The sequence below is a fragment of the Drosophila serrata genome, unplaced genomic scaffold (assembly GCF_035046125.1).
Source record: "Drosophila serrata isolate PLE 108 unplaced genomic scaffold, ASM3504612v1 contig_100, whole genome shotgun sequence".
NCBI classification, from domain to species: domain Eukaryota; kingdom Metazoa; phylum Arthropoda; class Insecta; order Diptera; family Drosophilidae; genus Drosophila; species Drosophila serrata.
The window spans coordinates 753,996-779,560 of record NW_028256998.1 but is presented as its reverse complement, the minus strand read 5'-3'; the positions used below and the strand labels follow the sequence as shown (position 1 = coordinate 779,560).

Here is a 25,565-nt window from a genome sequence, read left to right as displayed (position 1 = left end):
CGTCTGTTCTAGTTTCCTGCCATTCCATTCCTGTAACCGCATTTTACGAGCTAGAGCGAGAGCCAGGAAAAAGATTTTCCCAGCTTTTGCCAAAACATTTCATTTTCATTTGTCGTCCATTAAAATGCATTAAGCGAAAGGCTGAAGAGAGAGAGTTTTGGTGGCAGGTTTGTTTCAACTGAATGTGACTTGAATAAGACATTTCGGTTTAGAAAATGCAGAAGCAACCAACAATTGTTAGGGGTTTCTTTTAATTTAAGCTTAGAGCTTAAAATATTCTAGTTGGTAATTGTTTTAATTGAATGAATCACATGAAAATGAATAAATAAATAATACAAATTCTTATTGACATTTAGCCAAATTGCATTTACATTTTAAAGTGAAAAGCCCATCTTAAGGACCTTCTATAATTGCTTCCAAAGCCCGTTTGCAGCCTTTGCACATTTTGTATTTTTTTTTGTATGTTTAAAACATAAAAAGAAAGGAATTCCCTGCCAAAGCAATTTAGAAATCAATTCTTTGGAACGAATTAAGGTTTTCTTTTTTTGCTAGTTTGGCATTAATTTTTAATTTAGCTTCCCATTTTGTAAGGCAACATCCTGGCACCAATTTAGGAAGGAAAAACTTTGGGCGTAGGGTAATTATGCGCTTATCTGGGCTTCCTATCCTGACTGGCTTTCCCAAGCTTGGTCTAAATTCATTACGCATGCAAATCGCGCAGTTTTCGCCAGCTGCTGATTGCCTTTAGTCTTTTAAACGCGTTCTCCAGGTTCGATTGTTAGGCCAAATCAAAATCAGAATTTAACAACGAATAAAGGATACTTTGCTCTTGTTGGTAAGATCAAATGGAACTGAGGATTTTTCTACAGAATATGTCCAAAAGTAATTTAAAAATTTAACAAACCTATTCAATTTTTTATTAAATAAGTATGGCTGCATAACCTTTTCAAAATCAATCTTTGTAGGCCTAGATTATATATTTCATTTTATCAATACTAAAATAGCCTTATTTACACTTTAAAATCATTCATAAAATGTGTAAGATGAGGTTCAATCTGTGTTTTTCTAAAATACATATACCCATTTCGTGAAGAGTAACAAAAACTTTGAGTAAAAATCTCATTAAAAGTTTTCGGCATTCTTTGCTCGTCTCTGTTGCGTCTCGAATTTGACTCACAATTATTCGGCATAATAAGCCAGAAAGTCGCGTGTTAACCTGTCCAAGGACCTAAACAGCATTTGTTGATGGCTATTCATGCGTGCAGGGTTGGGGCAAGGAATGCTGGACTAAAGGGCCTGACCGGCTAAAGGAACTGAGAAACTGCCGGGGACTGCAAAAGGTTCATAATAATTGGCTTTTATGTATTTGAATTTGTATTGTTAAGACCCAGCGCAGCCAGAATCCCGTGCAACACGCCACGAAAATATGTTGAGAAAATATATACATAAGTATTTATTAAAATAATTATATCAATTTGGAATGGTTGAGAGCAATTTTGTTCAGGGGAAAGAATAGGGAAAGTGGGATGAGATACTATCCACATCTGTCTTTCTAGTTTCATAAATTGGATTATAAAAAAATGTAAGTAAAGATTCCTTTCCTTTTTCCCTGCCTCGTAAATCTAAGCTAAGATTCTAAGCAATTTTAAATGTTTACTAAAAAGATACAACTAAGTGTAACAAGAGTGATAATAATCTTTGGATTAATGGCAACGAAAGAGAATTTTTTATAAAAATGGTCACCAAACGTGGCAGGGGAAAGTGGAACGGCTGAAAGTGTGCTCCTAATTCCCTGGGCCGTGTTGGGTGCACATGCCCCTGACATTTAAGCTTCATGCGAACTGCTGCTGCTGCTGCTACTGTTGTTGTTGCTCCTGTGGCAGCAGCATCAGGAGCAAGAGCAACAAGAACAACGGCATCATTTGTGGCAGCAGCAGGCAGCAGCAGCATCCAATGTCAGAGAACGCTACTCGCTGATTGGCTGCCCGCTGCCCGCTGCACGCTGCATTCGCTAGAATCGTTTTTGGCCGTGTTTTCATTACTCTGCTTTTGCTGACTTTTTGCGAACGGATTTTCCCGTTAATCAGGCGTGTCTTACCTGCACTTTTGGCGCTACATTTGATTAAAGACCCTTGGCGTTGTCGTGGTCGTGGTCGATGGCTAAATGGATTTTCCACTAATTTGTCGCACAATCAGGGCACTTGGCATGTTTGTTTTTTGTTTCTCATACGAGTGTTTTGCTTTCTGCGCGAAAGAAAGATAGTAACGCTTCAGCTTCTTTTTTGTCCCCTTTGGGGTCACACACATTCGGAAGTACAAGTATCCTTTGAGCAAGGTGAGGAGCGCTGGGCTGAGTTTTTACCAAACATTTGCAAGTACCGTTTGACTCTTCCACACGGTCCACACTTTTCCAAGCTCCCGATTTTTCTGTCGAGTCCAGCCGAGTCTGTCGCCCAACTAAAAACCGCGAGCGAAGCGGCGAGCCAGAAAAGCTACTGCCATTGCCAGCGCTTCAGAGAGCGGCGTCAATTGCCCGTGTGTTGGTGTTGGTGTGCCAGGAGCCACGTGAACGTGCGTCAGCTGTGCCAGAGTCGAGGGGGTGGCAGTAGCAGAGCGAGCATAATTCTCTGACTTTTCAAGCCGCTCTCAAAGCTCTAACCCAGCTCACTCTCTCTCTGTCTTTCTCTCTCTCTCTCTCTCTGGTGCCTTTCTCTCCCCTCCCCACCGACTTTCACGTCACCTGATGTGGCGTCATTTCTTTCCATTTGTTTTCGTGTTGTTGTTTTGTTGCAAAAAGCCGGTTTTTCGCAACGGTATTGGTGAGCGTCGAACGGCGAACGGCGAACGTCTAGCAAAGGAAAGTTTTAAGGGATACCAAGGCAACAACAAACCGCGGTCCTTGCAGGGTTAGTCCTTATTACGCGATTTTCAGTCTCAGGCAGGTGGACTTATAAATGATGGATGAATCATTTGCAGATGAGAAGGCTTTCCGCTAAACGTCGAAAATCGATTTAGGGCGGCATACTGCATATATGCAGATATGTATTTTTTTTTTTTTCAAATGTTATAATGGTGTTTTGTTAAACAGGTTGTTTAAGTGTGTGACTTAAAGCCTTAATAATTACAAATGATTCATACATTAAATATAATAAAAAATCCACGTTAATTTTTGGGTTTACTAAACCGGTAAACTACAAGATCTTGGAAATATTATGTTACTTATTAAATTTTTTAAATTTTTTTTTTAAATCACAACATAAAGGATAGTACTCAGCCAAAAAGTATGCAACAAATTGGCAATATTACAAAAGGACTCAATTTCAAAAATTGTAACCCTTGACAATTTTTATGCTTGGCTGTTCAGCAGGCTTTTTATTATATATAAGATTTTAATATCCAGCCAATAATCTTATCAATACTTATTTTACTGGCTAAATTTGTATTTGGAAAGTATAGGCTCTTCAGGGTCCTCGGACTCCGATTTGTATGATCTATTATTAAATTCGGATTTTAAATTCCATTGACGGATACTTCTATAAGTGTATTTTAAGTTAAATTATATACAAACGAAGGTCTGATATTTTATTTCATATAGGTTCTATTGCCTATTTTAATATTTATAAATAAGAAATAAAGAGTTATAAGACTGAGACCTTCTATGTAACATGATGTATTATAATTATTATAAAAACTTAGCTATTTAGTTAAACAATCGTAATATTTTTTGAAGTACCTGCAGTAATAGTAATTAGAATACTCTGTATATACATATTTTAAGTTTAAGCTACATTTGAAGTCTAAGCTGCATTTTCTTCTCCTGTTTTTCGACTGATCTCAAGATGAGATAGATCTGGGAACATCCTGCGAAATCTGGAGCTCATTCCGTTCCGTTAGACAGTGCGGCGTCTGCTCTGTTAATGAGTAATCCCAGCCCCAGTGCCCATGCTCTCCCTCTCTCAATCTCAGGACCTGCTGCTCTCAGAATCTCTCGCGCAAAAGGATACCGTGTGTGCACCTGCAGCAGTGTGCGTGCTCAATGAAAAGCTCGACGAGTGAGAGAGTCGGCTCCTTTCGCTCCGAGATTGATGTAACACATCGGCACAGAGCTTTGCGAAATGCAGGGCGCTTCCTGTATTTTGTTCGCTCCTGGCCGGGAGCGGAGGGGGTGGCGTCGTCTTCGCGGCCTCTGAAGGCCGTCGCAATCATTTTTTATTAGGAAAGGTTAGTTGTGGTTGCTCTTGTTTTTGCTTTTGGCACGCCCGCCTTCTGCAGTGTCAATCGTTGAACGGCCAAAAGCTGCGCGTTGTGCTTTTTAGCGACGGGCGTGGGCGTGGCCGCAGCATCGCCACTCGGCCAGAGTTGCAACATTCGGTTGCATTACCCCAGAGGGAACCAAAGCCAGGCACAACACACACACATGTACACACACCACAGCCCAGCGAAGCTGGCCAACAGAGCAACAGAGCCAGCGAAAGGGCGAGGGAAAGTGAAAGTGGCCTTCTAACCTGGAGATTTTGGCTGCTCAGCTTATGATTCCTTTATATATTTATCAATTTATCAATACAAGGTGGTTTTTATTAAAGCTTTTCGAGGACTTTGGCGGAAACTTTAATGTTGTTATTTTGTAATTCTTTACGATTTTTTTGCCTTCGGTCGATTTTGTTTAGATTGTGAAATAAATTAATCGACCGGTAATAAATATTAGCACAAAATTTAATAAAAACTTGTCTTTTTTAATGTATAAAAATAATATATGCTGATATTTAAACAAAGTTTTAAAACTTTACATTAATATTTATCATTATTTTCAGAGAATTTTGTCAGCCAAAGTTTAAAAAACTCATAACTAAACCAAAACTGCACTAATTTCAATTCGGAAAGCGTTAAGATCTTAGTTTTTATTAGGCTTATAAATCTGCATACTCAATTAAAAGTTTAAAAGATTAAAATTTTACCAAATTTTGACAATTTTAACCCCTTATAAAATATTGAAATTTTGAAAAATTATTTTTCTACCGGACATGGCCAGAGAGATTCGGCTGTTTATGCTGATCATGAATATATATGGTTTATAGGGTCGGAAATGACTTTTTCACAGCTTTGTATGGTTCTGACTAAAATTAAAATACCTTTGCAAGGGGTACACAATAAATGTTCTTTTAGGATGAATATTCGTATTTATCTATTACTTTATTAAAGATATTTTGTTAAATTTGAAAATGAAGTTTACACTAAGCTTACAATTTTAAAATATTATTATTAAATTATTATAAAAGTATATAAATAATTAAACAATTTGATTCGGTAATTTGATGTATGTTAAACTTGCAGCATCGCAAGGTTCGAATTAATTTAATCTAACAAATTTATCCTAATATAATCAGATTGTTACAATGCATCTTCTAGATATAATATTGTCGGCTGACCCTGGGCCAGGCTAAATTTGTGTTGTTGGTGTTAATTAAGAATATATATTCTTTATAAGGTCATAGATAAGAACTCACATAGAAAACTTTTATAAAAATTAGAGTTCACTGCAGGTGAATAATATTAGGTTTGCTTTTTATTTAGTTTTTTAAATATCAATCTTATAGCTAGTCCTGAAATATTTAATAGATTCACAATGAAAGATATTTGAAAAAGTTCTTAACATCAGACAAACATTTCACACTGCTTGCAAAGCTATCTGTTAACTTTTAAGAACAGAAGAAACCTTCTAACATGTTCTACATTAATAACTATTTGCCAAATTGGCAAAGCTTGGGATGGGCTCGGAAAAAGATACCTTCGCTAAAGTTTAAATTTCAGTATTTTTACACACCTTCTCTTTCGCTTACCAAAAGCTTTATCTTGCAAAAGCTGCTGGTTCTAAGCCATGATATATTTAGCTGAGTTACTTTTATGGCATCGATTTTACAAGCCAAGAAAGCATTAATGTTGTTTTTAAAAGATTTTCTGTTCTGGTCTGTATTCAGATACCAGCATATTGGTATATAATTTATTAATAAATAATTTGATTACAGCACGAAAAATATATATATCTTTGCAACTATTTTCTTTTTGGACTTTCTATACCACCAAGAAAATGTTTAAATATATGTTATTCTAGCAACATTAAATCAATATTTTTATTTGCAAATTTCCGTGGTAAATCAATGTTTTTATAAGTTAAACTAAACCAAAAATTGATTAAATTTAAATCGAAAACCGGTTATGTGCTAGTTTTTATGGGGCTAACAAACCTGCATACAGGGTTTTCGAATTTAAAAATATTACGTTTATGAAAATTAAAAAAATTTTAAAATTTTAACGATGTAACCCCTTATAAAATTATGAAATTTAAAAAAAAAATGTTTAAATTTCATTTTTTTCGTAGTTTGACTCGCCAGTCAATGCTGATCAATAATATATGTATATGGTTTATGGGGTAGGAAATGACTAGTTCAATGTTTTAAAAGCTTCTGACTAGAATAATAATAGCCTGCAAGGGTATAATAATAATGCAGGGCTATCAAAATCAAAGTATTTTTAATTAATCAAAATGTTTCTAATTAGTTACATAGTTATCAAGAGAAATATAAAATTGAAGTCGTAATCAATGGTTTGTTTCTCCATTAAACTCCAATCCCAGACTGCACTTCGTTCAGTTTTATAATGCCAACATTTGCTGTGGTATTCCATGGATTTGACCGTCCATTTAATCAGATGTCTGGTGCCATGGCAATAAATATTTAAAACTGTCAATTGGCATTATCAGCTTGAATTGTAACCCTGAAAATCTGTCCCCTTGAATTTTGCTAAAGTTAAAAAATTAATGCGGTCTATTTGGATGAGCTATATCATGGCGCTTATTTTGTGGCATTTTAATGCGATTATGCCTGCAGGCAAGAGCAAACCAAACATTTATGTAATTCCATATTACTCAATTAATTGATAAATATAGCAGTCTATATGTGCAGATACGCATATATGTTACGTGTATTCCACCAACAACAATCAATGTGTGTACACATTAATGCAATTAATTTTTGCATTTGTCGCAAGTGAAAAACATCAAAATATAATTAAAATGCTATGAATTTCGTAGAGTTTTACACTGCTATAAGTAAACAGGATATCCATACACAACAAAAAATAATTAGAGAGGGGAAATATAAAAGACAACTATATATAAAACAAACTTAAAAGACTCCAAAGGAGTGTGATATCAATTACTAATAGTTGAGATCTCCATTCTCAGGGTTAACTCATCAGACACTCATCAGAAGATAGTTAAAGAAAAATGTATTTAAATAAATAATATAATTTAATAAAATGCATAATAGTAAATTGATATTATACAAAAATATATGTAACTGCGGTAGCAAATACCTAAGTTATATATACCAAAGAAATGATTAAACAAAGCACTTTGCACTTTTCTATTCTTTCTATTCTATTACAAAACTATCTTTGAAATATTTTATAAATCATTATAAATATATTTATTTTATTAGTGTAAATTTAGCTATAAAAATGGGACAGTTAATACATTTTTTTTCTTAGCTCCGCAAGATAAGTTCCACGTACTTTTTGTACTGACATCGTGTGCGTAAAACTTTTGTTTATTTATGGTTAAATCCTGTTTGCGGTAGTTAATTATATTTTACAGCTTATGGCGAAATGTCAAAATAATTAAAATGCCCACAACAGCTCAGCAGTAAATGCTGTCCAGCCTAAGGGATGTGCGAATGTGCGAATGTTGCTGTTCAAAATATTCAGTGCATAATTGACAGGCGGTTGTCAACTGTCAGCGCCGATTAAGGTGCAAAGCCGCTTAATAATAAATTGAATATAAATAAATGCTGCAAGTGAGATCGGCTATTTGGTATTGAATTGAATGAAATGTTGTATTTAAACACACATTTGGTAGCGACTGATTAACCGTGTCTTTAATGAGGTGACAAAAAGATGCGGCATCCGAAAACTAAAATGAGAAATTTATTATTAATAGACAAATGTGTAACTAGACGGGGCGGCATTAAAACCATTTCGTAATTAGCCAGCTGGAATAATGCACAAATACGGCGTAAAAAATTTGGTAATTACACGGCATGAACGAAAGTATATAATTATATATTAAAATCTAATTAAATTAGCAGTCGTGCAGACAATTGACATCTATTCAACTGAATAGGAGGCGTGTGATGGGACCGAATTCACCCACACAAAGGTGCCACTATTACGCGTCAATGACAGCGCATAAAGAATTGAATAATTTAATAAATCGGTTGAAATATTCGACTGCATTTCATGGTTCAGGGATAATCGTTTTGGCCCTACGCAGAAATTAAACTTTAAAGCAGCGAACATCATTTGAGGCGACCAAGTTCTTTGGCTAATTGCCGACAGAGTTCATTACCAATGCCCTGCGTCTTTCGGCATATTTGTGCATTTATGCTAGTCTCATTAGCATAGCGATATTGATTTTCTGGTTAACCATCAATCAACAAAACGTTAGACACACAAGCCTGAGATTGCTATGCAATTGAGGCTTCAAACCGCAGCACGCCATGCCCGAATGCCTTAAAGCGCCTGCCTGGCATGCAACAATTTATGCCCACACAAGCACAAGCTCTCGTACACGCAGGACACGCAGGCGGCCAGGATGTGAATCCTTAGCCGAGAAGGCAGCCTGGCTCTGGTCTGGGTCCCTATCGTTGTCTTTGCGCGGCCCAATGGGTCTCGATAAACAATTACGGCATGGCTTCGCTCCGCCCCAGCCAAGTGAATTTACAACACAACAAGAACAATTATCGTTTTCGCAATTGTCACTAATTAACTATTAAACCGAATTTCAACCTAGTTGGGATGGATGTAGGTTCCATTTATTTCACCGATAAATCGTAGGCAAAGCAATTAGGAAACGAATATATGTACATATGTACATACACATAGCTCATCTCATCTCAATCGACACCAAAAGGGATGAAAGCTTCTTAGTCCATTAGCCATAATTGATTAAGGACAAATGATAGTTATTGTTTGTTATTTAATAATTAACACGAGTTAAGGGTCACGAAGATTGCCAGTGTTAGCCAAGAATGCTTGAGTTTTATTTAGTTATAAGTTTTAATGTGTTTGCCACAGATAATTACAGGATGACAGTTGAAAATATAGATCCATTTTGTGTACACTTTTTGGTTCAAGGTTTAATGTGAGGCTGTAAAGAGCACAGCATTTGCTCAATTAGTATTACTTAATAAAATATGTTTATAACTCTTTGCCTATACCTTCCTTCCTTCCTTCCTATTCAGTCAAAGATTGACAAAGGATCTTAAAGCAGCATGACCATTGGGCATAGGGAGATCCTTATATTTCCTTGCTGTAAGCAAAAAAACACCTTAAACTTTGTTCTTATTCTCCTTTCAAGCACTCAAAGAAGGGGTTACCACTAAAAATATATGTGTGTCAAAAATATTTCACACATAAAACCGCAGAAAAACACCCAAGGCGCGGCAACTTGCATTGATTTCCACACAAAAACGGAGACCCCTCACAATGCTTGGCATTCCACGACTCAAAGACACAATCAAGTCGCTTGAACTTGGTATTGCATTCGTTGACTGACTTCCGCTCTATTTGCTGCAACAAAGTAATAGTAAAATTTCATACTTCCGCAGCAATCCCTGCGTTCCTGTGCAGTGCAGTTTGTCCTGGTTCTGCAGGGCCACGCCCACATTCTTGTGCCATCGACCGCCCTCTGGCTTCTGTCGCCTGTCGCATATTTTGTGCTCGCTCAATTATACGCTAAAATGAAGCTGCTTTTCAAGTCGCGCCCGGAGGCCAACACCAGTCCGGCCAAGCCCCAGAAATCCCAGCCGCCGCACACACAGAGAACCATGCGCCACCAGAGCTCCTCCGCATTCCAACTGGAGCGCCCTTGCCCCAGCGATTTAACTGTTTGGTTTTGTTGGCATTTCATTTAAGCGCAGCAGCATATTTTGTTGCCATTGTTTGCAATGCGTCCGCATCCGCATTCAGCTCTGAATCTCCATTCCCCACTCTAGAATCTCCACTCTCCGAATCTCCAGTCCCCAATCCCAGATCCCCCAGCGGTGCACAATTGCCCGGTCCGCCCGACGGGTGTTCTGGGTTTTTGCAGCTTATTTGGCCGAGATTTAGCGAGGATGTAAATCAGTTATTGATAGCCCCAGTAATGGACGATTTGCATTTGTGGTCTGTCTGTTTTTGTTTTCTTGTTTTAAAGCTTTGCTTAAAAGCAGCCGATCCATCTTGTGGAGTATCATAAAATGGATTAGGCCAAGCGTATTGCACTTTGCCAGTGTTAACTTTTCTGGAACTTCTTCTGAGTTTGGGTTAAACAAGGATTTTTCCGAAGAGATGTGCATGGAATATAAAGCCAAGCCAAGCGGTTGCATACATTTCTATATATTTGTAATATGTATCTTAACAACTTAGATAGTTATTTCTATAAGAGTTCTCTTGAAATGATAACTATATTTAGTATAAAGAAAGTACACACACATATCTCTCTAAAAAAACACTTCTCTAAAAAAAACCATCTCATTATAAAATCCGTTAAGTCAGTTGTGCAGCAAAAGTGACACCTGCAACACCGGCGACATCAAAGAAATGTGTCAACTCAGACACGGTGTGTCCGTGCAAAAAGCCGGATTCCAGCGAAAGTGTGCGAAACGTTGCACCAAAACTATGAGGAGCAAAACAACAGCAACAAAGAAAAAAATAGGAAGCATATGAGCTACACATCGTGGTACTCCTCGCTGCCGAAGAACAAAAAGGCGGTGGAAGGCCCTTGACACGTGGACAGGTGTGGCGGGGCAACTGACATTGAGTGTAAATGCCAAACACAAGCCAAAGCCAAAAACCGTCCGGCGACCGCGCTGAACCGTTGCTTATGCGCAGAGAGCAAAAAATGAGAACGTGTTTGTTGCAAGCAACTCAGCAAGGTGTATGAGGTGTGTGTGTGTGTGTGCTTCGGCGAACACAAAAACTTTAACTACTTTTTCAATTGTTTGTAAAATGCAAATGTTATGCCCCCCCGTCTACCATCTGCTGCCGGTGTCGTCCTATCTGCTTACCAACATGTGTATATCCCTTATTCATACAATATTCTTCGATTTTTTCGTTGTTGTTGTGGCTTGCCTGCCGATGACTGCTGCACATTTTTAATACCCTATCAGAAGGTGTCAATGTTACGAGGAAAGGATACTCCTAAGGATCTTAAGAGGATCCAGAAAAGACCTTAGTCAAACTCCAGACACATCCTGTAAACACTCAACCTTCTAAACCACTTAAAAATAATTATCTCTACTCTAAGTCTTCAAAATAATAGCAATCCTTTCTTACTTGTACCCCTTTCCTAGCTTTCCTGTAGGTTTAAGAAAGTCTCCGATAATTACGAAGAAACTCAGACATTAGAGGCTCATCATTGAAGTAATTTTCAGCCGACAGCAAGCATCAATCAGGCAGAGGCATTGAACCACACCGTCAATTCCTTGGCACACACAAACTGGCTACAATTTACACACAAGGATGCAGGACTAGTTTCCTTCAGAGCGGCCAATTATGGCTGCTTTGATCATCAATCAAGGACCACAGTGGCGGGCGCCAAACGATTGACCCCAAAGAAGCAGGCATCGACGAATCTGTTGGCATCGAACTAATAAACCAGAGACTCAAAGACTCAAGGACTCAAGGACTTTGGAGTCCCGCCAGCCATCGTGCCAGCAGCCAGCCTGTCTATGTGTGTCTGCGTGTGCAAATTTTTGACAGCTGCCAAACAAACGTTGCACATTAACAGCAATTGCTTTTAAATTGATTGATTTGCCTAGGCGAGAGGCGATAAGCCGCCGCAGTCCCAGTCTCAAACTCAGACCCACATCCACTCCCACATCCCTGCGAGCGTCTGTGTGAAGGGGAGTGCACATGCAAACACCAGCAGGACGTGCAGGACGTGCAATGCTCTGGCACTGGCAGCCTGATTGCAATCCACCCACTATGCCCCAACACTACAACCACCATACACTGCCATCCACCAGATCCACCATCCGCCAGGCAGCGGTGGCGGTTCCACTTCGCTCAAGCAGCTTTTGGCAAACAAAATATGATTGCTCGCAATTAGGCGCCACGATTTTGGCAGGCTTCAACACCGGCCGTTGCAGTAACACCGCCACCAATGGCCACCAATGGCCACTCCACTCCAACAGCCGGGCGCATTAAATAAGAAATTTTCAAAAATTGCCCCGCAACACGCCAAAAACTAATTACCCGCTCAGCCCACGGTTGCACTTTCATCTGCAGCAGAATGCTAATGAGGAGATGGGACCATGTTGTCTGTGTTTTTGCGCTTTTGTTTTATTTTTTTAATTGTCAAAGTACTGACTTAAATGCGGAACAAAGGAAGTTTTATTTTTTAAGGAAATCTAAAGAGTTTAGCCCTATGGCTATAATAAAATATGGGTTACCCCAGCGAGTATCACTAGTTTTTACAGTCTAACATTATTTAATAGTTCTCTATGTCGATTTAGACGTTGTCTAATAATTAACTAATACCATACCTTTATTTTTCAGACATTAATATAGATATACATATGTCGCAATGTTACCTTTTAAGTTGCAATCATTCGCGTCATTATCTTCCTGTATATGTAACAACGCTGACTCTGGCGCTCAGCGATATGGATAATCCCCATTTCCGCTTTATTGCCTTTAGGTATGCATTTTATGGGAACAATGAAGACGAAATTTTCAAGTGGTATTAAAACTTAAAACGATGAACTCTTCATTTTTGTTCAACGCACTTTTAATCAACGAACTGTTGATGCAGCATCGACATCGGCAACGGCAGCAGTGGCAGCAGCAACATCCACACTCAGAGCTCACAGCTCACAGTTGAACGCCTACATGGCCACGCCCACATTTGGGGGCAACACAATGCAGTAGGGCATCTGAAATTGGCAATTTTGCAGTATCGGCAGTTTTGTGAGCAATCAATTTCGATGCAAATGCACTTGTACTTGACGACTCAATGAATGAGGCGAGACTCTGCGGCCGATGCAACACGGCGTATGAGTGATGTTGCAGCAGCCACAGCGGCTGCATTCGGTGACCAAACGGTGAATAGCCACAAAAACCCCGTAAAGGTACAGGGGGGTCTAGACTAATTCAGGTAACTGGCCACATCCTCGATCAGAGCACTAGCCGAAAGGACGAACTAGGATACTAGTCAAAGCGATAGGTTCTTTGCAGATATTAAATAGATAGCTTTGAATATAAGCAGAGGAGATAACTGATAAAAGATATAACCCTTATAAGCGTATATATAATTGTGTATTTGTTAACCTTAATATTTAATGGTTGAAATAACATTAAAACTACAGGTGACACTTTATTTTATAGTCAAGTAATTATTGTTGTCATCGCTACTTTCAACTGAATGTTTTGTATAATTAAATTAATTAACTTCAATCAAATAATATATAATATATTTGATATTCTGTTGAAAAGCAATCAAAATTAGGAGACATAAATTCTTTCTATAATTTTAATATGAAGCCCTTTTGCTTTGTTAAGGTTTTTATGCCGTTGTTTAATGTTTTTTAGTAAAATTCTATCAAAGTTTTAACAAACGATAACCACAACTAAACACTCTAATTGGAATTAATATGATTTTTTTCATTTAGAACTAAAAAAATATAATTTTGTTTCTGTGTTTATTAAGTAACAAAAAACAATAACCCTGGCTAACTTACTTGCCAGATCACAGACCAATTAAAATATTTTATAAGCCTATTATAATACAAAAAAAAATTGAACATACAAAAAAAAATGAGAGAAAACAAAAGGAAACAAATTAATTTCACTCTTATTTATTTTCAATTGTTTGCTGCGTGCCCCGTAAAATATGACCGGCCACCTCTGTCCGTGTCCGTGTGTCCTGCACGTGCTTTCGCGAATTGCATCAAACTTATGCGCATTCATTTCATGCCGCATCTCATCCCAACCCGCCAACCACGCAGCAATTTAAAACGCGCTTTAACTTAATTTTTATTGTTGTCGTGATTCTCCACCACCACTCCCGTAGACATCGTCAGCAGCATCATCGTCATCATCATCAACAGCATCATCGTCCGCGGTATGTGTGGATTGCATTTTTATTTTAATTAAAAAGTCGTCATCACAAAGCGAATCGGTCGAGTCCATTCCAGCACCGTTTCAAGTGGCCATCGTCCCGATGCCAAATGTATTTACGGCTTCATTTTGTTTGATTGTTTATTCCCAAGTTCTTTCGTTAAACTCTGACTCTGACTCCAAGTCCACCTCAGACTCCAGCTCCAACTCTAGGAAAGTGTGTTAGTGAAAGGCCAATCACATCCATTTACAATTATTATCAATTAAAGCGAATCTTAGATTATAAAAGGGTACTACAAATAATGATTTCATTTGATATATATTTAAGATAGTACCGAGTATTAAATTATATAAATAATATTATCTGATTTAAGACAACCGATGTCTAGTAATTCTTACAATATATTAATATGATTATTTCTGTAAAATTGTAGCAATGCTCAAGTTATTTGTAAGAGTTCCAAAGAGTTTTGTAAGCAACACAAGCAAGGAAACTGACTTTAGGAAGCCCAAGTTTATATATTCTTTTGCAATTAAAAAATAGGATCAATGAATTGATGTTTACTAATATATTAAATATGGCAATTTTGTCTTAAAATTAAAGTTTAAAAATCTCATAACTCAGCTAAAAAGGCATTAATTTAAATTTGGAAAGCTTTTCAATGTTAATTTTAGCTAGGTTAACAGATCTGCATACATAATTTACAATTATTGCAAATTAAAATTTTTGTCAATTTTTGAAAGTTTTCAAATTTTGAAAAAAAATTTAAAAATTTATTTTTCTCCCAGACATGCCTAGATCGATATCCCTGTTGATCCAATAATATATATTATTTATAGGGTCGGAAATGACTCCTTCACTTAGTTTCAACCTTCTAACTCAAATTATAATACCCTGCAAGGGTATACAAATTATGTTAAATAACGAGCTCTGTGTGAATTTTATCAAACAAACGACTACTACCTAAAAAAAAGGAAATACATAGTATTAAGTTCCAAATCTTTGAGTTTACCCAAAATATAACAAATAGTACAGATTTAATAAGCTATAGAAAACAAGAATTTGATTTGATTAAATGAATTTATAGTTCTGTCTTAATATTGCCTTCTGTTACTGCAGCCTAGAGTTGTAACATTTACTATGGTGTACGTTGGATTTGATAAAAATAAGTAAATTTAATTAAAGAATTTACTTTGTTTTGCGATTGTTAAAATATTTACAAATTAAGAAGTTTTTTTTTTTGTATGTTAAAGTTTAGGCAAAACAGAGATTTAATTTAAAATTTTTGCATTTTTCTAAAGACTCTGATAATAAAATGAGCTCCACTTAAGCTGAATTCTAACTCTGTAACAACTCAAACGCTTACACTCCTAGTTATTTGCTATCACTGCAGGTTAAGAGCATTTCCTTGAACCGTATTTATACATTTGAGCTAAATTTCCTTAACATTTTGAATACTCTTCATTCCTAACATTCACTCCGCTCAAGTGTTGAGCTCAAATTAAAACTCAAATGTGAACTCAACTCTCAACTCCATTTCTCTTAAGCCAAGTTAAGAGCAAATAATGACGCTCGAGTTGATTTTGATCCACTCATTGTAAGTAAGTCTCAAACTCACTCAGTGCGAGTGAAGCTTCCCACTCGACTGAACATTTTCCGTAGCACTCTTTTCAGCGCCAGCTTGCAAATACGAGTATTTCAGGACTGCCACATGCAAACGTTGAGAATTAATAGCGCGAAAGCGCGCACACACAGACACTGACAGGCTGCGATGAAAGCGCAGTACGCCGCGTACATGGAATGCAGGTGAATAAAAAATTGAAGCAATTTGCAATGATTTATGATTTTGATAAATTTTCTTCGGGTGACTTTATTATTTTTCCTAATAATGATCTATAACAATGTGTGGCACCCAACGAAGGCACACAGAACGTATACGTAATGTATGCGTATATGCAATTGGGAAATAATGATATAACCATTATAGTTACATAATTAAATTTAAAATATTTCTAATATTTCAAACAAATCCTCAAGGAATAAATAATTTATTCGCTTAAAAATTAAAAGAATATCTACAGAACTTCACAAATAAAAACCCCCATTAAATCATGCTTAAATGTATGTATTTAAATTTATTCTAAAAATGCCTTTCCAAACGATAGAATATATTTATCGTAATGTTTTTTTTAGCAAGGTCACTTTTTTAGACAGCCTCAATCTCTTATCGCCATTATAAATTTCACACATTGTTTCAGCAACAAATTTGATGCAATAATAAATGCATTTTCATGTAATTGCCCTTGGTGCGCCCGATTCCGCCCACTTGCCAAAAATATCAAAACTTTATTGAGGCAAAAAGTTTGGCATGTCAGCAAAAAATTGTTCCAGGGCAAATAACAACAACTGGTGCAGAAACAACAAAAAACGACATCACTACATCGCATAAATAAGGAAACATTTGAACTATAAACCAAAAACAAGAACAACTCCTAAAAACAGGGCCACCCAAAAAAAATAGCACCACGAAAACTTGCCTAGTCAGAGCGACAAATTACGGCGAAAATAACGCAACGAAAGGCGAAAACAAAACCAAAACAAACAATCTGAAAAAAAATCACACACACAAAATACAACAAAGGAATGTTGTTGTTGTGTGAAGAAAAACAACATATAAAATAAAATTCTAATCCAGGATTCAAACTAAAATTTAAAATCAATAAAGAGGGACTGAATATGGGCAAGCGATTAAATGAAATCAAAATTTTAGATTTCTGTTAAACTAAATTTAAGGGTAGATTTAAATTAAAATAAGTCACCCATAATCTTTAAAAATTAATAAAAGGAAAATAAATACACATATGGAAAACTGTATATTTACAATTCCCAAGTCTAGCAACAAATTAAAACTACAAACTCTCTTCAGTACAACTTTAATATATTTTAAATGATTTAACCAAAAGGTAGATATATCTGTTTAAAGAGTAGTATCTACAATAAAAACTCTGATGACATTCCGTTGGAGCTTAACTCTACTTTTGAATCCCCACCAGGACATTTGGCATGTCAACTTAATTGCCTCGAATTAACTTTCCGCTTTTCGCTCTGCAAAGCCATACATAAGCAACAGCATTTTTGGGAACTGGTGGCCAAGCCAAAATTTCGGACAAAAGTTTGATCACATTTTTGGGCCAAAAACGCCTGTGCCAGAGCGTTGTGTTAGCTGTTTTGCTGTTTTGGCTGTGTTTTTCCCCTTTTCAGCGCTGATTTATGCTGCACAATTAAATGCCAACGCAGTTGTTGGCGCTTTGCTAATTTAATTAGCGAAATTCAGGGGTCTCCGTGTTCCACATAGTTTTCAAACATTTTGACAGTCTGATGTTTTTCGAGGTAAATAAGCGATTTTATTCGAGGCCAAAAACAGCAAATGAACATGCATATTTGGGGAATTCATACATAAACTATAGTTTGAGTGCCGACAATGAAGTGGCATGAGTGCGTACGAGGGGCTAACATTATTCTAAACTCTTAATTTGTTAATATTTATAATGGTATGAATTAACAAAATGTTTTTACTTCAACATTGTGCCAGTTAGCTGACTTTTGAGGTTGATAAACGGTTGTCATATTTATGAAATTTATATAAAAACGAGAAATTTTGATAAATACTTTAAGGTGAAACAAAAATCTATTTTTTGAGCTGCTTCAAAATTGTAAAAGAAACTCTTTAAAATTTAACTCCAAGTAAAAACAAGGCAAGAAATTAAAACTTACTTAAATTGTATACATTGTAAATATTTAAAATTAATGAAATATTTCAAAAATTGTATAATTTTCGTATTATTTCATCAAGTTCTTTTATTTGCAACGTTATTGATTCGGCTGGCACACAACTCACAGCACAGTTTTTGGGGCAGTTTAATGAACGAATTCCAATATGCAGGCATATGCAGAAATTCATTTATTGGTTGGATTTTTTTTTAATAAAGCGCCATGCATACACAATTCGTTTTCTTACGTCAGGCGCAAACGCGCACTGGTACGCCCACAGGATCCTGGACACGTGTGTATATGCACATAAACTCAAACGCATTAAGGACTATCGTGCGTCCAACAGACACGACACAGAGCCAACGACAGCGACAACGACGTCGGCTCAGCTGCCTGGATTCGTGGGCTGATTAAAACTGATTTATTGCTTTAAATGCAATTTACATAAAAATCAGACAATAAGTTCTGCTGAACGTTACGCTTTTTTGACTTTGTACGTTGAAAATATTCGGTTGGTGGTGAGGAGAGAGTGGAAAATATCCATATAAAAACCAAATGGTTTGATCGAATAAATTCAAACCCATCACTCTTACTCACTTATACGTATGTGGTTGCGGTTTTGAGAGGCATTTTAGAACTCAATTTCCATATTGAAGCCATAAAATGAAACCAAATTTAAGTATATTACAGGTTCATGCTATGTAAGTTATAAGTTTTAAAATGATTTTTATGTTTATCATTGCAGGAAATAACTCAATAAATGAGAATTAAAAGCTTTATATTATATTATTATATATTTTATAAGTTAAATACACAAATCTCTTTCCTATCCATTGGTTTAACTCCAATTCCCCCTACACATGAAACACCCAAAGTCTATGCTTCACTTAGATATGCAACTTGATTACAGTTACTTTTAATTATATAAATTAACTTGGTTTCTGCTTTATTCGATGTGTCGGCCTGGTCCCTGTGCTTCTGTGACAGCCAGGAGCAGCAGCAGCAGCAGCAGCAGCAGATCGTTTTACCAAATTTTCGGCGGACTAGGGGAAGGACACCGCAGAATAAAGTGATGGCTCCTGTGGCTGGCCGCATATGTGGGCCAACTTAGTGGCAATAAGTTAAATTAGCATAAACTTAATTAGCATAAGAGTGCTGGGCCAACTGGGAGACAGATAGGGGCCAGGTGGGTGGCGATTCACACAGTTTCCCCCGACCAACCCACACCCCACACCCCACACTTCGGGCAAAGCCTCCTGCGTCCCCCTGTGCATATTTCACAGCAAATCCGCAGCGCATTAAAAGAAAATACGTGGCGAAACGGGGAAAAAAATAAAATAAAATGCACAGCAAAACAATGAAAACGGAGCGAAAAGGCAGCAGTAGTAGCAACGCGTCTGGGGATTGTGCCAATGAAGTAAGGACCGCACACAGTGTTGCCCAGGTTGGAGGTTGGATGGCAGCAGTACGCTAAGTGACTGCTGTTACACATTTAGCCGGGGCTGATGGGATTGCCCGGCGATATGGAGGAGCAGATACGGCCAAAGCTGCAGATACGTTTACAGTTTACAGTTAGAGCTGAGAGTCGGTGAGTCGGCATTCGCATATGAACAAATGTACAGGATCCCGACTCCTGGTCCCACCTGGCACTGTGAGTCGTCCCCCAGAGCGACCAGGAACGCGACAAGATAAAAGCAAGCCCCACTAAATCTGCTGTATGTGCGTCCAGGGACCCGGCGGGCAAGCCAAGCTCCAGCCAACCATTTCCACTGCAGTTCCCATTCTCATTCTCGTTTTTCGTACCGCTTCCTTGGCAACGCTGCGTATGAGCAATGCCACCCGTATCGTACTGCCTGGCAGGATGGAACTCCTGGTGGATTTGGCAACTGGGCCTTATTGCGGTCTCTTGCATGTACAAAATAATGCGCTCAAAAATTTTTTCCGCTCGTTGGGTTCACTTAGAGCAAATGCATTTTTATAAAATAAATAAGCGCAATCTGTGCAATGCTTTACACCATGCACTTCATTCAGATTTTACCCACAAAATGCTATTTATTGGCTTTTATGGCGATGCGCAGAAAAACCGCTTTGTAACATATTTTAAAAATTATTGAGTGGGGCTTTTTAACTTTTTCATAGACCTGTCAGTAGGTTGTTCATTATTTAAGTGTGTTTAAATTAAGAGTAAAATTAATTACCATTCAAATATGCATGTGGAAACTTGTAGAAATTATGAATTTATGTTTCATTCTACAGAAGTCTTTATAAGACAATGCAATATCATTTTATACATGCAAGATTTGAAAGCATACAATAAATATCATGTTTTAAGATACTTAAAAAACGAAGTCATAGTTTAATAACAGATTTTTGTAATGTAGCATCTTATACATGTCAAGTTTTAATAGTTTAAACAAAGAGTGAAGAAAACTACCATCAAGGGAATACGGCTGTAAACAAAATCTAAAGTGCAGCTTCATGTACAACCCCAAGGAAATATAATTTATTTACTGAGTAGATTACGGTACAGTATTTTACCGACCTCCTGAAGCCCAGGGCTATCATTAATGTAAAACCATTATTTTACAATTTTGTTCTCTTATTTATATTTTGTGCTATCTGAGGCAGGCCCAAAGTGGGCCGAGTTAATTTCAGAGAACACTTTACGCGGTGCAATTTGGAGAGTTTTCAGTTGCATTCGGGCCCCCGGCACAGCCACACATTTGGTAAGCAATAAATTGACCAAGCGCCAACGCCATCATCTACTTTAAAAGCATTTGCTGCCTTCTAGCCGCCCAGCCACCCAATCCTACCGCTCCGCCTCCAATCAGGACGACCTGGTAGCGATCCGCCAGGAACCTACGGGAAACTCCTGGAGCCCGCCCTCTACGTCTTCCCACCATTTGGCAGCCGGCAATACTCGAAGCGGCGACGACGCTAAAAAGATACCGGAAATGTTACAGGAAACAAAATGACTTAATGGCCGCGATTGCAACGGCATGGAATCGTTTCAGGCATCGTGCCGTGGTCCTTCCTCCTTGGTCCTTGGTCCATGGCCTGTTGGCCATTCATTGCAGTTGCCGAGGTCAGCATAAAAGCATAAAGGAGAGGTTATCTCTATGTGAAGGTCGCAATGCTCTTTCGCAGATCAAACAAATATAATAATTTATTGGTATTTCAGTGTGGCAGAAATTTCAGTAGTTCAAAAGGTCGAAATATAGTTTTACTTAATGGTTTTTAGTTTGAAATGAATATATTTATAGTTTGTGGGGAATATGAAAAATGTTCTTAATGAAATTGTAGAGAATAAATAAATATTAATGTGATTTTTATGTTTTTTTAATTTTAAGTGACCAGGTCATAACTTTTTATAACCAATATTTTGTCCAAAAAATATGTATAAATTGCTACTCTTTATTTCTCGTTATTTGTTGCATAACAATATTTTATATAAATACTTTAAATGACTTGATGATCACCACATAAAGAAAGATTATAAATATTTGTTGAGAGCTCGAAAACTTATTAAAAACAATCATAAAGGAAGTAAAGCTATAAATATCGTATTATATTATGCAAAATATAAGATACAATAAAGAGTCTTCCAATATTAAGGTTTATTAAGGTTTTTAAAATAGTTATAAAATGAAGGTAAGCTTTAAAAATGTTAGTACCCTGTAGAAATCTTTAAGTTAACGATTTTTGATGTGATTCTGGCTTACAACCGATAGATACAATTTGATTTAAATTGTGTTTAGTTGTGTTTAGTTTGACTTTGACAAGCCTTTCCTCTGAATCAATATGCTTATTGAAAAGTTTCTATAAAATTGCTTGCGTTCAATAAAGCACACACACACACACCATACTTATTTAGTCCTTTGAATCGGCAGGATGATGAGCCACAAAGTGAGCAAGGTACTGTCCAGGAGAGCTATCCTTGCCCCCCAACCCTTGGAAGCCTTGTACATAGAAGTAATTGCAGTGGCCGCATACTTATCATAAGCTAAATGGCACTGCATGCTATTGAAACGGTTTTGAGGTTTGAATTTCTTTTGAGCTGGAACATATTTCTAATTAAATTAATTAAGCGAAGCGAGAATGTGGCAAGTATGCAAGCCAATTAGTGGAAAATGCAAAATTAAATGTCTGTGCGCGGCTACAGGAGAGAGGAGAGTCGGAGAGGAGGGATCGTAGAGCACAGAGACAGTGCAAGTGAAAGAGGGAATGGTTAGCTGACTGTTTGTGCCCAGGTTCGTCCTTCCACGTCCTTCGTCCTGCGGCCTGCGTCCTTCGGACTTCTTTTGTTGGCCACACCGCCCGGGCAATAATTGCGTTTAGTCATGTAAGCTTTTGTTTTGCCGTTATGCGTGTATCTGTGTGACAAAGTTAATGACAGCATAATTAAACAAAACTAACAGCAGACTAATAAAATGTTTATACTGCATGTCGCTCAAGGGCTCGTCACATCGTCACCCCCTCGCATTATGTCTGTATACATCTATATATGTATATATATATATCTTTACCTTTTAAGTATTCCTCGTCCGTGTGCGTTGGCGTTTGTCAAGCGACAATTAAAGTCATAATAAAAGCAAGCAGAAGACAATCATCATGACGCCTCCTCCTCCTCCTCCTTCTCCCTCTCTCCTCCTTGTACACCAAAAAGGATCCATGCATCCTTCTGCCTCCCACTGCCCCCCGTCTCCTTTTCATTTCGGTTAGTTATGCATAAAGTTCATCACAAAGGGGTATAACCTGAACGTAAACATGCCGACTGTCGTGGCGCCTTCTCGTCCTTTTGTTTGGCAGGCATATAAATTTCAAAATTAAAGCAAAGTTTAACCTTTGTCTTTTGTGCAAATGTGGCCGAGTGTGTGTGTGTGTGCCTTATGGATATGCGTGTGTGATTGTATGCCCGCATAGTGCATAAAACATACTTTAATTTAACAACGTTAAACAGCTAATTCATTACATTTTAACGCTTTCAAACGACATCGTGAGTTTTGTAATTATTTTTCATCTGTTTATTAATACTATAATTATATTAATTACCATACAGGCAGGCAAATATCATCAAAGGTTTAGTTTGCACACTGAGAGAGTTTCAGGAGTAAATGGAGTAAAAGTGCTCTTCAAGGTCTGAGGTTTCCTTTTTATATATACTTGTATAATAATCTGCGTTATAAGATTTTCCCTCTTAAATATGTTGCTTGAAAATATAAATACTCAATTCCTGTCTTCACTATTAAGTATCAGGTACCTTTGTATTTAGATGGCATAAATACCCAATATCTTTAAGTTGCATAACATAAACTGTGGGTGGGATCTATCAATATCATCAGCCAATCAAGAATATATAAATACATTATAACTCTGAAACTAATATGCCGTAGTATGCCGTTGCTGCCAGTATAAAAAGCGTTTTCATTCGCTTTCTTTGAAAAGTTATCCAACCCGCATGCCATACACGGGCGCTTATTGTCGCCAGTCGTGACGTAATGGCGAAAAGCGGCTGTTTAAATATTAACTAATTTAATAAAATGTAGCGCACTACCAATATTGAACCTTGCTATTTCTATTTACCAATGTGCAGAGGCAAAAAGTATATATAATGCACCCAGGGGAGGAGCGATGATTAAGTTATCTGTCGAGCGACGATGCACTTGACCAAGCCAACACTGCTCCTGCTCGCCCTGACCATCAGCGCTGGCTGTGTGTCGGCCACGCCGCATCCGGGTCTGCTGGAGGGGCTCTGGGATGAGCTCGGAAAGACCGGTCAGACCATAGTCAGTGGTCTCGTTGAGGCCAGCCAGAATGGAACGGCCAATGCCGAAAAACTCGCTGAAAGTCTGAAGAACTCCACAAGTAAGTTTGTGGAACAGTCGGCTCAGTTCGCCGATCAGATCGCCAGTGCCCTGCACGCTGCTGTGGCACAGGGAATCCGGGACTTCTCCGACGCCCTACGAGCTAACATTGCGGCTGTGAGGAATGCCATTGCCCGGGTCTCCAGTCGAGTTAAGCGCCAGGCCTTGAAGGATGCCCTCGCCGGCCTGCAGGGTATCAATGCTTCAGTAAGCGATCTGGAGATTGCCCTGCAGAACATCACCGATCAGCTGGAGCAGAAGAAGGAACAATATGGAGCCGAAATTCAGCTGACATGGAACGATTGGGCCGCTGCTCAGTTGGAGCGCGTCGATCAGGAGACCAATGGCGAAGGCGTCGAGGAGGCCCAGGAGATCCTGAACGAGCTGGAGAACCGATATGCCGGCTATCTGCACAGCTGCCTGGAGGAGCAGCAGGTGCGCCTGGCCACCTACGAGCAGGAAGTGCACACCGCCGTTGCCCGCTACCAGAATGCCACCAACGATCTAGTCGCCCAAATTGAAGTCTGCCAGAAATTCTTAACTGGACCCATCTCCTGTCGCGTCGGCATCAAGAAGGCCCTTAGAGCGCTCCAGACGGCTCCTAGAGATCTACTAAACCTGAAGCTCAAGGGACTTAAGCTGTTGGCCCTTAACCTCGACGAAGCCGGATGTGTTGGACAAACTCTGGCGGAGCACGCCCTGGAGCGGCCGAGCGTGGAGCGCCAGCTGGACTGAGATCATTGAACGGTATCGGGAGCAAAACTCTACCAGCTCATCCGAGAGTGAGGAGGACTCGGACTCAGATGAGGAGACAACTACTGCTGGTTCAGGATCGGGATCAGAAGAGGACTCCGACTCGAGGTCGGAAGAGGAGACAACTGCTGCTGACTCAGGATCGGACTCAGAAGAAGATTCCGACTCGGGTTCAGATGAGGAAACTACTCCTTCTGGTTCAGGATCGGACTCTGAACAAGATTCCGACTCGGGCTCCGAAGAAGAGACAACTTCTGCTGGCTCAGAATCGGACTCACAAGAGGACTCCGACTCGAGCTCAGATGAGGAAACAACCACTCAGTCCGCATAGAGCTCCGAGGCAAAGGCAACCAGTAATCAGACTAAGCACATAAAACTTAAACATAAATCTTGGTGTGGGGTATAAGCAGCAAAATAAAAACCTTCTTTTCAATGCAACAAATTAAAACAAATGTGTTTAATACTAATTTAATTAACTTAGGTATAAGATCCCTCCCTGGAAAAGTCTTTATTATTTATAATCTTTAAATTTGTTAATATAAAGATGGAAATGTAATGCTAAACCATTTATGAAGATCTTATGGTTGACAATACTTACTATATCGATTTCATATCATTAAAAGAAAAAAAGTCTTTTAATAACTGAAAACAAAATTAATGGAATTTAAATATTTAAACAAACAGAAAAAATGCTTCCCCAGTAAAACATATTCAATTAAACTTGTATAAAAATGCAATTGAAAAGGTCAGATTGACTTGCAGAAATCGATTAACTTCGTCAATGAAAAAACACATTTTTTGTGGTTTGCTTACGTATACAATTTCAGTGCAAATTATTGCTCTTTTAATAGCAAAATTTACAATTTCAGGAGCAGAGCCCTGCTTAATGATGAACTGATTCAATTCAAAGAAAACACAGAATCAAAATCAATGCAGCCCGATATATGTACACATGTATCTTTTAAATTAAACCCTCAGGGTGTGGATATCTTTAACTATTCTATCTTTTCTTGCATCATGAT

At 38.0% G+C, this 25,565-nt stretch overlaps 3 protein-coding genes across 3 annotated transcripts in view; 2 read left to right on the top strand and 1 right to left on the bottom strand.

Annotated features, from left to right (window-relative positions):
* Positions 1–2,485, bottom strand: part of hbt (headbutt) — a 39,740-nt gene extending 37,255 nt beyond the window's left edge. The window contains exon 1 of the mRNA XM_086841049.1: positions 2,099–2,485. The gene's annotated coding sequence lies outside the window, so the exon portion shown is untranslated. The remainder of the gene's footprint in view (positions 1–2,098) is intronic.
* The window catches only part of LOC147644771 (uncharacterized), a 38,463-nt gene extending 17,596 nt beyond the window's left edge, over positions 1–20,867 (top strand). Inside the window, exon 2 of the mRNA XM_086841000.1 lies at positions 20,718–20,867. Coding sequence (XP_086697126.1) covers positions 20,718–20,867 — 150 coding nt within the window. The remainder of the gene's footprint in view (positions 1–20,717) is intronic.
* A 2,699-nt stretch (positions 20,868–23,566) lies between these two features.
* Positions 23,567–24,995, top strand: LOC110186020 (uncharacterized). Its single transcript, XM_020955055.2, is given in 2 exon segments — positions 23,567–24,522; positions 24,524–24,995. Coding segments are annotated over 2 exon segments (1,290 nt in total). The 5' UTR covers positions 23,567–23,583; the 3' UTR covers positions 24,875–24,995.
* Positions 24,996–25,565: the final 570 nt, after the last annotated feature.